Source organism: Mugil cephalus, chromosome 2 (assembly GCF_022458985.1).
Source record: "Mugil cephalus isolate CIBA_MC_2020 chromosome 2, CIBA_Mcephalus_1.1, whole genome shotgun sequence".
Taxonomy (NCBI): Eukaryota; Metazoa; Chordata; class Actinopteri; order Mugiliformes; family Mugilidae; genus Mugil; species Mugil cephalus.
This window is the reverse complement of record NC_061771.1, coordinates 9,137,800-9,151,120: the sequence shown is the minus strand read 5'-3', so window position 1 is coordinate 9,151,120 and position 13,321 is coordinate 9,137,800. Positions and strand designations below refer to the sequence as shown.

Here is a 13,321-nt window from a genome sequence, read left to right as displayed (position 1 = left end):
AACGGATCCTTAACCATAAATGTTCTTTCCCTTGTATTTGTTCAGGTGTGTCTGACTAAAGGTCTGAAAGCACACGGTAATGTGGAAGATTGGCTTTGCAAAGTAGAGGAGGCGATGTTCTCCTCACTGCGACGCCTCAGCAAGGCCGCCATTGCAGACTACCAGGTTAAGTCGAGAGAGGAATGGGTGGTGGCTGGCCATCCGTCGCAGGTACACACACACATATACGTTCTGAAATGAAGTCTGAGACCAGTTTTCGAGAGCAACAGTGTGTGCTGCTATGTTATAGCATTACATTTATTAAAGACATTATTATACATATTTCTAATATGCAGTAGAATGCAGTATATTGTTTTTGTCTTATTTAGGATTATTATAACTGTCATTAATTGACTGATTTTTTTTTTTTTTCCAGTAAAAAATTAAATGGCTTGTATATTTGTCCACCAGGTGGTGCTGACCATCTCACAGTTGATGTGGTGCAGGGACATGGACGCCTGTCTGGAAGGAGACCACGACCACTTTGCTGCTTTGCAGGAGTTTGAATTCACCAACTTTGATGTAAATCATAGAGAACTGCTTTCTTTTTTTTGACGCTGTCTGAATCGTCAGCTTGACTCTGCATGTTCTTTACAGAGATTAAATTCCCTGGCAGCACTGGTACGAGGACAGTTACCTGCTTTGCACCGTAATATCATCACTGCCCTCATCACCATTGACGTCCATGCCAGAGACATTGTCACAGATCTAGTCAGGCAGAAGGTACAATATTGTGATATCAGTACCTCATCACTGAGCAGCTTATACTTATGTCTGTTCTTGCTTTAGTTCTAATAGTACAGGAGCTGACTGGAAAGTTCCATGTGATCTGTATAATTAGAAAATGCTTTGTAATAACTCAGAATTCTTTTTCAGGTGGATACCAGGTCCAACTTTGAATGGCAACGACAGCTACGCTACTACTGGGACCTAGACCTTGACAACTGTGTAGCCACAATGGCTCTGTCCACTTACATTTATGGCTATGAATATCTGGGAGCCTGTCCCAGGCTGGTTATCACACCGCTTACGGTAAAACAGTCAATATTATCAAAGCTATGTATGCACACAGACATATAATCCAGATGCTAAATATTTGGACGGATAGTGCATTTTGCTATCTCTACGTGGCTGAAGCAGATGGTTCCTCCCATGTGAGCTCTGCTCAAAGGGAGTTTGTAAATGCTTTGTCGTTTTCGATAAAGTATGTGAGATATAGCCCTTTGACACACAGACGGGACGGCAGTGGCTGTGTGGATACTGAAAAGAATCGGGACTAATACACACAAAGTGAACAAATCATAATAATGTCAAACAGTACCACAGTGCAAGATGCTTTGCAGGCAATAACTGCTGGAAGTATTTGACCCATAGATGCCACTAGACATTGTAGCTACCTTCAGCTTTTTGTTAGCAAGAATAATCTGGCTCTTCATCGTGAATAGCTTTTTGGTTGCTCTGGGTGAATGTTAAACATTGTCTCCTGCGCAATAATAAAACATTGCCCACTGAGTTTTGATGGATTTGGCTGAATATGAGAGCTTAGAATGCCCTGGGATACCTCCGCTTTCACTGTGCTGCTGTTGTCAGCAGAAGAATCGTTGATAGATACCATTGTGTCAATTCCACTGGCAGCAAAAGCTGGGGAAGCCATAACAATAAATGCATAGTACAAATAGACTTTTATTTTAATGTAGTATCTGATATTTATTCCATGTTTGATGTGCTGAACTTCAGAGTTACTGTTGCTGTCCAAGATACGTGCCTCACACTAACCAAACCTTAATTTAATCTGTTTAGTTACAATTTTTTTTTCTAAAATCACATTTGTTTAGATTACTCTTAAATGCTCTAATAAAATTCTGTAAGATATGAAAGTATAGACAAATACAGCATATAGTCTTTGCCATGTGAATGAGATTGAGACACAGACTCTGTTGACTATTTCAGTTTTGATAAAATGTGCTCTTTCCTTCTTTTCTGTATTTTTATGTCTTCCTGATGTACAGGACCGTTGCTACCTGTGTCTGATGGGGGCTCTTCAGCTGGACTTGGGAGGAGCTCCAGCTGGTCCAGCAGGGACAGGCAAAACAGAGACCACCAAGGACTTGGCCAAGGCCCTGGCCATCCAGTGTGTTGTCTTCAACTGCTCTGACGGACTAGACTATAAGGTCAGCCATGAGTGGTTGATTAAATCTATATCACACTGCATTTAAGTCTTTATTTTTTAAAATATGTCTTTTTCTTCTTTTGTAAACCACTTCTACTACCACAGCCTCTGACTTTTTTTTTAATTTTTTTTTAAGTACCTGCTTTCTTCGTCTCAATTTGACTGTACATACCAGGCGTTGCCTTTAGATGGCACTATTGCAAAAGCAGTCAAGCCTCCTACTAACGCTCTGTACTGTTGTGAAAAATACCATAACATATATTTTAAATGCAATCACTGATTCATATCATTGGGATACTAGGATACTATGATGCTCAATTAAAATGATTTGATCATAGCATTCAAAATTGCTTTCTTTAAATCTTTAATCCAGATTATTCATTCATGATCAGTTGAGAAACACACGTGGTACTCATGTTTCATTCATATATAAAATGGTAAATTAAATATAAGAGCATAGTATATCTGTATTCTGTGAGCCCTGAAACTTCATATTGGACCTTTAACCTTGAAATACTTTCTGCATTCCATTTTCATGTTAAACAGTGCTTTGTCTTGAAGGACAGGTAGGTTGAAGTCAGTGACCTATAGCTGAAGCCACGTTCTGACAAGAAATGGAAAACCATTTTTTCTCTGTCTACAATACTTGTTTATTGTGTTGCCAGAAGACGCCTGGAGTGTGTTGGCCAGGGCTTTGATTTGTTTAGTTATTTATCAAGCATGTTTACCATATGTTCAACCTCGCCTTGCTTGGTCACATTACTCTCTTACAGATGATGGGGCGCTTCTTCAGTGGGCTTGCTCAGTCAGGAGCTTGGTGTTGTTTTGATGAATTCAACCGAATCGACATCGAAGTGTTGTCTGTCATCGCTCAGCAGCTCATAACCATACGAAACGCTAAAGCTGCTAAGGTAGAAACACATACACAAACACCCATTATTCTCCATGTATGGATAATAATTCATGAGATTGCATTGTGCTGTATTGTAGAGTACTATGAATTGATGAAGCATCTCTGGGAAGTATTTTTTTTTCTGGCTTCACAGTTGAGTAATGAAGAAATTCAACTTTTAAGGTTTGAATTTCGAAACACACAGAGTGCATCATGCAGCAAACATAAACAAATTAGCTTTATATAACTGTATGTTACTGTATGCACAGTGGATGGTGGTGAGCACTAATGCCTCTCAACCAGTGACAGCTGGGACAGACTCTACAGGACAAGCGGTTACGTGAAATGAATGAGTCTATTCAGGCCTAATAGTTGGCGGTGACCTACTGTAGATCGACAAGTCACCGCTATATAACCTTCACTTGCATGTATAGATTGCAAAACATCATGTTCACTTACACAAGCAAAAGCATTTCATTCATTTTTGTCATGCAGCTATCAAGGTTTCGGTTTGAGGGCCGTGAGATCAAACTGGTGATGACGTGTGCTGCATTCATCACCATGAATCCAGGCTATGCTGGAAGGACCGAACTTCCCGACAACTTGAAAGCTCTCTTCAGGCCGATAGCCATGATGGTGCCAAACTATGCGCTCATTGCTGAGGTAACAGGCTGTTTTCTGAGTTAGTGTATGTTGCTGCTTTTTTCTCCAAATAATTTTTGATCATTTCCTTTTTCTTATGTCTCCATAATTCTGTCATTGTTGCTCTGGTGATCCAGGTGATTTTGTACTCAGAAGGGTTTGAGTCCAGTAAGACCCTTGCAAGGAAGATGACACAGATGTACAAGCTGTGCTCAGAACAGCTGTCCCAGCAGGATCACTACGACTTTGGCATGAGAGCCGTCAAGTCTGTCCTGGTCATGGCAGGGTGAGAGCATCACAATGACACACATAAGATTTATCCTTTTCATGAATGTCTCATAGGACCCACTGTCAATTGAACACACATCCACGCATGAACATTTTTATTATATTGAGCTAGTTTACTGAAATACAGTATTATGAATGTTAAATATAAATTAAGTACTTGACTCCAGAGCTGGAAGAGTTAAACTGTACCAGCAGTGATTCAGATTAGAGGGTATGAGCCTCTGACTCTTGAAATGACCTCATTCTTCCTCAGTGCAACTATTGCATAATAAACAGAATAAGAGCACTTTTTGACTGCTGCACTAATTCTCGATATGTGGTGGTTAACAGACACAAGTCAAGCAAGTTTCTGATGGCTCAGAGAACACTCACAGATTTTCCTATTTAAACCACAGCCAGCTAACCACCAGTCCTCTAAAATTAAAGAAGCTACTTGAACAAGCAGTGAAACATCTTCAATAAACTCTATAAGTCCAGTTGCCAGTTTTTAACGTTTTTTTGATAAACAAGTACAAAAACAGAATAGTTTCTGGCCTCTGTGGCTGTATAATTACATCTCAGTGGATTAATGGATGTTCTTGACCAAATGTAGTTGATCGTTTTTAGTTAAAGCCCAAGGGACTATTGTTATTACCTTGAGATTCATTGTCTTTCTCTGACTGGATATTACTCCTCTGAATGTACTCGTTCCTTGCTACACACACATGCATTAACTCTCTCACTTTCACATGTCAGAGTAGTAGTAGTAGTATTTTTTTTTTTTACAATCCAGCCAGCCTGTGAAGATTTTGCCATGTTAAATTAAAATCAGCATCCATTGGCTGCTTGTTATCTGCATTTGTTTCTGCAGGGAGTCTCTTTATTATGATTTAATTAATCTTACTTTCATCAAAATAATATTTATTATATTTATTTCAATTTCAGTTACTGTGGTCTTGACACCCACTGCATTCATGTTTTTCTGCTTTTTTAATTTATTTTCACTTATTTAGTAAAATCATGAAGGAGTAAATAACAACTGGAAGCTGGATGATTTCATTACTGAATAATAAAGTTGAATTTACTGTCAAGGCAAAGATAAAGCAAACAGACTAATCCTCTACAAGAGATAAATCGGTGATCACGGGAAAGGCACGCCACTTTGTTTCTTTATGACTTAGGATGGCTGAATAAACACAACTAGTTGCATTATAGAGCTTATTTGTAGACCTCCAGTTACTCTGCAATGACAAATCTCTCACTAAGAAGAAAATGCGTACGGATAACAAGATTAACATAAAATGCATACACTCAGTAAAGTATGATGTGTTTTGGTTTTAAGGTCCCTAAAGAGAGATAGCCCCTGCCTCAGTGAAGATGTGGTTCTCATCAGAGCTCTGAGGGATTCCAACTTGCCAAAGTTCCTCACAGAAGATGCTGTGCTGTTTGGGTAGGCCACTTTCAGATTACAAGCACACTGGTAAAATAAGTTGATAATTTACAACATGAAAAAAATAAATTAAAAATTAAATTAAAAAATGAGCTTAAAAAGTAAGAGAGGTTTTTATAGACATTAAATTCTCATGTGTGTCTGTGTTATGCCAATCCCTGCCTCCCTCTACAGTGGTATCCTATCAGACCTTTTCCCTGGTGTGTGCATCCCTGAGCATGACTATGGTGTTCTCCATTCTACCATCCTGGAGTCTCTGGTTAAGCGCAACCTTCAGCCGTTGGCTACCATGACCAATAAGGTACAGAACAGATGGAAAACACAATGTCTAGAATTTAAATAGCGGTATATTAAACTGGACATAAATGCACTAGATATTAAAAAGCACATTAAGTCCGTGACACAATTGGACGCTGTAGACTGGAGTTGAACTTTAGTAAGCACTGCTGGCTAGTATGTTACTGAGTATTTACAGCCCTACAGTATTTCTTCAAATTGAAATTAATTTACAGTACATGTAAATGAATAAATGAGGGAAATTTCAAAGTTCTTAAGGAGCAAAGCACAATGTGAACGTGTTCATATTACTGGAAGTTATAGTATATTTTATAGTTCTCGGACAACAACGTTTTCTGTTATTATGGTTTAAGTTCTATGAGGCTTTGAATACCAAGGAAGCTATAGAATTTTGTCAGCCATATCTTGGATTGGTTCCACATACACATCCACATTATATTTTAATATTACCTGCTCATGTTTTGAACCTTAGTAGCTGTAAACATGTTCAGATTTGGTTTGTTCTGTAAAACAATTCACCATTGAAACAAACTCACATTCCTTTCCTGTGCCCTACCTTTTTATTACCAGGTGATTCAGCTCTATGAGACCATGATAGTGCGCCATGGTGTAATGTTGGTAGGGCCCACCGGTGGAGGTAAGACCACTGTCTACACCATCCTGGCAGATACTCTGGAAACTCTCCATCGCTCAGGGCTCCAGGCTAAAAACCCCTTCTACCAGCCTGTGAAGACATATGTACTCAATCCAAAATCTGTCTCAATGGGAGAGCTCTATGGAGAGGTACTACAGACAGCAGAATATACGGAAAAAAGAAATTGTCTTTAATCTCGCAAAATTCATTATTTTTTCACCGACCCCTCAGATAAACACATTGACACTGGAGTGGCGTGATGGACTGATGGCACTGAGTGTTCGTGACGCTGTCAATGACACCAGTGATATTCACAAGTGGGTGATCTGCGATGGGCCAGTCGACGCCTTGTGGATTGAGAACATGAACACCGTGTTGGATGACAACAAGATGCTCTGTTTGGCCAATAGCGAGCGTATCAAACTTACTCCATCCATACATATGGTGTTTGAGGTTAGACCTAAACATAGTGAAATGGTGTTGAATATTTTGTCTAATCAGTACGCAGCATTTTAAATCCATTTGCACTTGAGTATCTTGAATATGAGCCCAAGCAGATAATGCTTGATTCTGAAGCTCTGTGGTTTAGATTGTACTAATATGGCTCTACAGTATTTGATTGATCCATTTTTTAATCTCCTTGATTATTACAGGTCCAGGACTTGGCTGTGGCATCTCCAGCTACAGTCAGTCGCTGTGGGATGGTATACATTGATCCTGATGAGCTCAAGTGGATGCCCTATGTAAAGACGTGGATCAGCGGTCTGGGAGACAAAGTAATACATCCTGTATCTTTGATTATAGATTTTTGTATTATTATTATTAGAAGCATTTATAACTCATTTATTTGTTAACATGGGCCATATACTATAGATAAACAACTATTATTCAAATAAGATTTAGGTCGTCTGTTGAAACAGTTTTTAGTCCCTTTTTTCCATAAGGCTGTTAAAGCCTTGTTCAAATTGCCCCTTATGAAATCTCCTAAAAATGTACAGGATTTGTATTTGCAGTTTGACACAAAATTTCATTGTAAGCAGCATCACAATATCATGTCTCTATTCTCTTTGTGTGAGGCTGTGCCTGTATATTCGTAGTAATTTAAAGCAGTAAACCTTCAGCATCAGCATAAACTTTGATGGCACGTCACATCAAAGTTTATGGATTGCAATGTTACCCCTGGGCCACTTGGGGTGACTTAACACCACTCCCCTTGTTGTGAATCACTCTTTCTCTCTATGTCTTTTGACTCTCTTTTTTTACACTATGTTCATAAGATGACGTTTAGTTTTTCCGTTTGCATTTGCGTATCTCTTACTTTTGAGTTTTTTAACCCTTCTACTTCAGCTTCTTCAGTGTGAATAACTATCATTGCAGTTTCAACAATCGTGCAGTTAGAGTTTATTAGAGGTTTAATGCATTTTGTATTGATTCACTGAGGAACTGTGTGTGTGTGTTTTCTGTACAATGGGAGCACATTTATTTTAATTTTCCGTCTCCTCTTTCTCTCTCTCCTTCATATCAGTAGCATGTGTCTAAGGAAGATAAATTAACTTTAGAGAAGCTAACAGGCGAATGTTTTCATTTACCAGATCTTTATGACAAGGGGTACTTCTGATTTTTTCCTGTGATTCTAGTGTTTTATGCTAAGCTAACCATGTGCTGACTGGTTTATTCAAGCAGCCATACATTAGAGAAGTCAATCTTCTAGTCTAAAACTAAATAAGTGTGCATCCCACAGTGCTGTTCAAGTAAGTCTATGTAAACTAACTAGATTACCTGAGTGACTATGGAGATGGTTTCATCATCCCATCGTCTTGCTGAGAGTATGTTAATCTCTTTGTAAACTTAATTCTTGCTCCACTCCCTGCTGCCTCCGTAGGTTCCAGAGCCGGTGCTCACTTACCTGCTGGAGCTGTTTGAAAAGTATGTGGAAAAAGGTCTGCAGTTCGTATTGAAGTATTGCACACAGGCAATTCGCCAGGTTGACATCAGTAAAGTTGCCACATTGTGCTGCCTGCTGGAGGCACTGCTGCTGGGAAAAGGAGGGCCAAACCTAAATATGGTACATTAAATACAACATTAAATTGTTTCTATGTAGTCAAACAATAATTAAACTCATGCTCATCATTGCAATCCAAAATATTTAGTGTTTTATGCTGTAAAATGAGGTCACAACTTTACTTGAACCACCCATTAAAATAATATCACAAAAGTGACATTACAGGATATATAATACAAACATATGTAGGTTATGTCCATACTTCATTTTTGACATTCTTATTTGCTTTGAATTTGGACCACTGAACTTCCTTATGTTTATACATGTTTGTGTTTGTCTGGCAGGATTCCAAACACCGCAACAGTGTGCTCTGTCAAACCTTCGTATTTTGCTACCTATGGGCAATAGGTGGCAACCTGACCTGTTCTTACTGGGATGCTTTTGACACATTCCTTAGAGAACAGTTTGCAGAGAACAGAAATGCTAAGGTACGTTCCTGCGCACTGACCCACTAGTGCATAAAGAGCATTAAGCTGCATGGCATCGTATACTCTTGTCACACAAACAAAATGTCACAAATGTGTTTCATATATCTAGTGGTGCTGTTTTATGCCCCATCTATCTTGCTGAGAGTCAAGTCCATTTCTAAAACATTTGCTGGTTTAAGCTTGAAATATGAAAAGACCTGAAGGATATATATTTCATCAGAACATTTGCATTGGGTTTATCTAGATGAAGCACAGCTAATCTGAAATTTGATTGAATCCTATCAGTTGCTCATCCAGGGCATTTGGAGTGGGCGTTTCGTTGTACATTTTAGCATTGTCCTAAATTAGATACACAACAACAAAGTCGATTTTCATAGCAAATGACATCTGATAGAAGGATGGCACTGGTATGGATTTGTGTGTTTTCAATGTTTTACTGAATTTGTCTTTATATGTGCTGCTTAGCTCCCGAAGTCTACCTTGTGGAGTGTGTACATGAACTTCAGTCACATGCGTCTGGAACCTTGGGAGAAGATAATTCCTTCATTTAAATACAACAGCGAGCAACCATTTTTTGAGATGCTTGTACCCACAACAGACACTGTCCGCTATGGCTACCTGATGGAGAATCTGCTCTCTGTACGGCGTTCTGTACTCTTCACTGGTGGCACTGGAGTGGGGAAGGTAAAGATTCCCAGTAATACATGACAGTGATTTGTATTTGAGAGAGTAGCAGAATGACTTAAAGGATAGAAGTCATCTAAAATCACACGCGGCACATAACTCCCAACAGAACTGCTTTTTTAAAGATATTTTAATTTTTTGCAAAAAATAGAAACAAACCTACATCCATAATGAGCTTCCAGCACCTTGTTAAATGAAGAAATTTACAGAGGTTAAGACAGAGGTTATATGAGGATATATACAATAACCAAAGTAGGCCAGTGCCTTCTGTCTCATGATACCATGAATCTGTTCCATCCTAGAGACTAAACCATTCATTAAGCCACCTCTACAAGCAAGAGGATGATGGAGACTTGTGATTGCTTGTCACTGGGGCATTTATCGAAAAAATTTGGTAGTCAAAGCACTTTTCTTATTTGAGTCAGTTTTTTCAAATAATTACCAAGAGTGAAATTGTAGCCAAACAGCTTGAGAGGAATAGTCATCATAGTGAGAACCAACCTGCCAGAAGATGAGAACCCTTGCACTTGCAGCCCAGTAATACAACCGAAATACAGGGAGGCCAAGACCCCACTTGACAGGTTGTTCTGCAAATGGGGATGCAAGCATATTTATCTGCCCAAACAAGTGACAGGAGCACTGAATCCAGTTGTAAAAAATACGTAATGGCAAATAAATGGGGAGGATTTGAAAAAGATAATAGTCTTGGAAGTGCAACCATTTTAATGGCATTAATGCGTATGTACAATTACAGAAATATTCCTACCTAATTTTGTGGCCAAGACTTTAGTTAGTATTTTCAGACCACAATTTAACAGAGCAACATGTCTGTTACTTGATCCCTTTGAGAACTCTGCACCACCTGAAATGTTCACTCTAATTTATCAAACTTGCCGTTGGCGTGTTCAAGAATCTTGATGATCCGCGTCGATACCGCTAACACTGTGTGCAAGATATCTGCTTGCCAACTTATTAATGAAGCAACAACACTTTAGAAACAAGCCCTAAAAAAACCCAACCCACGACTACCTATATTTGTAAGCAACTTTTCAGAAAAACAAGCCCCAAGTCACTTATAATAAGTGGACTTGGCCACACTGACTGGCATAGAGGAGCCCCCTGAAAGCACATCTACTCCATGTGCTGCTCACCAGCTCACAGTACTGGCTGCTTTTGACGTCAATGTGTGTTAGTGTCACAGTGTCAACAAGTACATTTTGTTGCTTTTTGCACTTGCAGTTCACGGAGTTCATGATTATACAATAAACAGATTTTAGTGTTCCAAATTTAGTTTATACTGTAAAATTTTTTAGTGCATGTATTGAATTATTTCTGTGTGTCTGTCCCTTTCAGTCTGTGGTGGCCCGGGGCCTCCTTAACAGTATCCATGAAAATGCAGGATATCTTCCAGTCTACATCAACTTTTCTGCTCAGACCTCCTCCGCCCGCACACAGGAGATCATCGAGTCTAAACTGGAGAAAAAGAGAAAGAACATTCTGGGTAGGAAAACAAGTTAGGCCTGGGCTATTTTAAAAAATCGTTTTTAAAATCTCTGTGGAGCTACTTAAATATGCATATACACAGATGGGTTGTAATGACATTTTAAAAATAGCTGGCAGCTATAAGTCATTAATGGTAAAACTGGTGGTGCAGCCCATTTGCCCTTCTATGCATCCATTAATGTATCTGTTCATATACCCTTTCCTGCTTCCAAATTCCATCTACACGCCAGCGTTCTGTAGTTTCATCTGTCAGTCTGCATGTCTATTGACCATTTTCTCATTTTCTTTCCATTGTTTTTATCTTCCCTCTATGAAGGTGCTCCTGGTAACAAGAAGTTAGTGGTGTTTGTGGATGACCTTAACATGCCTAAGCTGGACAGTTACGGCTCCCAGCCTCCTATAGAGCTCCTGCGTCAGTTCCAGGACTTTTCTGGCTTCTATGACAGAAACAAGTTCTTCTGGAAGGAGATCCAGGTACTCAAATAAAACAAGCCTGGTTGTAATGACTAAATGAATGAATAGTAACTATAGTACGCCTGTACATTCAACAACTGTAACTTATACACCTATAAGAACAGTGCGTGCATCTATGGGAAACTAGTTATGAATACATTCACTCTGATGTCTGATTTCACCTACCCACAACCCTTCCACTTATAATCAGAAAGCTGATTTTTATGACCCATTCTGCGCATCTCCCCACTGCTGGCATATATATGATCATGATCCCTACATCTGTACAGGTACAGCTGAGCCACGCTATCTTGATTCTTTAAGTTTCACTGTCTCATATTCAAAGAAGATATTGCATATGAGACAGTGCTGCAGTTTCTAGAAAGAACAAGGCAAGGCAGGCAAAACTACTCTGACTATTTCCTCCTGTCTCCAGCCATTGTCCAAAGTTACACTAAATTGTCAAGAAACTGTGTTTGATTCACAGACATGAAATTGAAATTGAAATTGATCCAGCTCTGCGGAAGACTGCACTGGCCGTATTTCCTAAAATGTCAGAGTACTTTTTAGTTTATTCAGGGCTGGTTTTTTTATTATTATTTTTTTTATTAAGTCTAAAAGTGTAAAAAGTGTAAGTCGTTGTTTTAGTTGTTGTATTTACACAGTCAGCATGAACTTAATTTGCGCCGCTGGTGTTTTAATGCAGATTGTCCTTTCATGTAAGAAACCCATTCATCTTGTGCACGTTGTGGATCCATATTTGTATTCAGCATTTGTAGAAAGTCTTCTACATTAACTTGTTCTGTACAAACACACGCGCACGCACATGCATATACACACATACACAACTGATGGCACATTAGTCTGCACTGATATCTTCTAATGTACTTAAGCATGTGTTGGTGTGCTGCTGTGCACACAGCGTCGTGGATTGCACATGAGCAATAAATTCAAGAGAATCGATACCTGCGTGATGCAATTCAAACTAATGCAGATTCGTTTTAAATGGAGAAGCAGAGACTGTGTTCAGGGGATGTGTGTGTAAGCGAGTTAATGATTTTCACAAAATTACACACTGCAAATTAAAGTACTAAGTCAATGTTTTATTTAGTATACTTTCCATTCCTCCTTGCATTAAACTCATTTAACCTCCATCACCGTGTAGTACCTTTTCAAAGTTGTAGTCATAATAAATATCAAATTTAGTATCTGAAAAATGTGCCTCTCAAGGCAGCTGGAGACAGAGGGAGTCTAGTTTTAATCTCACACCCACTTGTTTTTGCCAATATTCTGATTCTGATCAACTCCCCCTCATGCTTACTGACTTCCCAAATAGAAAACTTCATTAATTTGTGTCTTTAACAAGAAGACACAAGCCGTCCGAGTTTGAAATGCTATGCAATTACTCTCTGAGGGCGTACTTCTGGGTGATGTATTGCTTTAAAAAGAGAGATACTTACTACTGGAGATGTTAAATCTGTGATGAGACAATGCTGATATTGTCCTTCATGTTATGCTTTTTTCCCCCCGTGTCGTCTTCCTATCCTTCAGGAAATGACCATTGCAGCAGCGTGTGCTCCTCCAGGGGGGGGGCGCAACCCCGTGACCCCGCGATTCATTCGCCACTTCAGCATGCTGTGTCTGCCAACACCCTCGGACCACAGCCTCAAACAGATCTTCAAAGTCAGCTCCCACACATACACCCAGGCGCTCTCTTCTACACTAACAGCTATACGGACTCAGTACACATAGTCATATTGCCCTAAAAAGTGTTCTGACGTTTGCTTGTACAGCATTATA

The 13,321-nt window shown here is 39.3% G+C and overlaps 1 protein-coding gene across 1 annotated transcript in view; it reads left to right on the top strand.

Moving 5' to 3' along the window:
* The window catches only part of dnah6 (dynein, axonemal, heavy chain 6), a 44,532-nt gene that overhangs the window by 9,648 nt on the left and 21,563 nt on the right, over positions 1–13,321 (top strand). Inside the window, exons 27-45 of the mRNA XM_047574785.1 lie at positions 46–210; positions 451–561; positions 637–762; positions 916–1,071; positions 2,049–2,210; positions 2,983–3,120; positions 3,597–3,764; positions 3,881–4,029; positions 5,353–5,460; positions 5,635–5,761; positions 6,328–6,540; positions 6,623–6,844; positions 7,045–7,167; positions 8,274–8,456; positions 8,738–8,881; positions 9,347–9,565; positions 10,919–11,066; positions 11,385–11,542; positions 13,073–13,204. Coding sequence (XP_047430741.1) covers positions 46–210; positions 451–561; positions 637–762; positions 916–1,071; positions 2,049–2,210; positions 2,983–3,120; positions 3,597–3,764; positions 3,881–4,029; positions 5,353–5,460; positions 5,635–5,761; positions 6,328–6,540; positions 6,623–6,844; positions 7,045–7,167; positions 8,274–8,456; positions 8,738–8,881; positions 9,347–9,565; positions 10,919–11,066; positions 11,385–11,542; positions 13,073–13,204 — 2,952 coding nt within the window. The remainder of the gene's footprint in view (positions 1–45; positions 211–450; positions 562–636; positions 763–915; positions 1,072–2,048; positions 2,211–2,982; positions 3,121–3,596; positions 3,765–3,880; positions 4,030–5,352; positions 5,461–5,634; positions 5,762–6,327; positions 6,541–6,622; positions 6,845–7,044; positions 7,168–8,273; positions 8,457–8,737; positions 8,882–9,346; positions 9,566–10,918; positions 11,067–11,384; positions 11,543–13,072; positions 13,205–13,321) is intronic.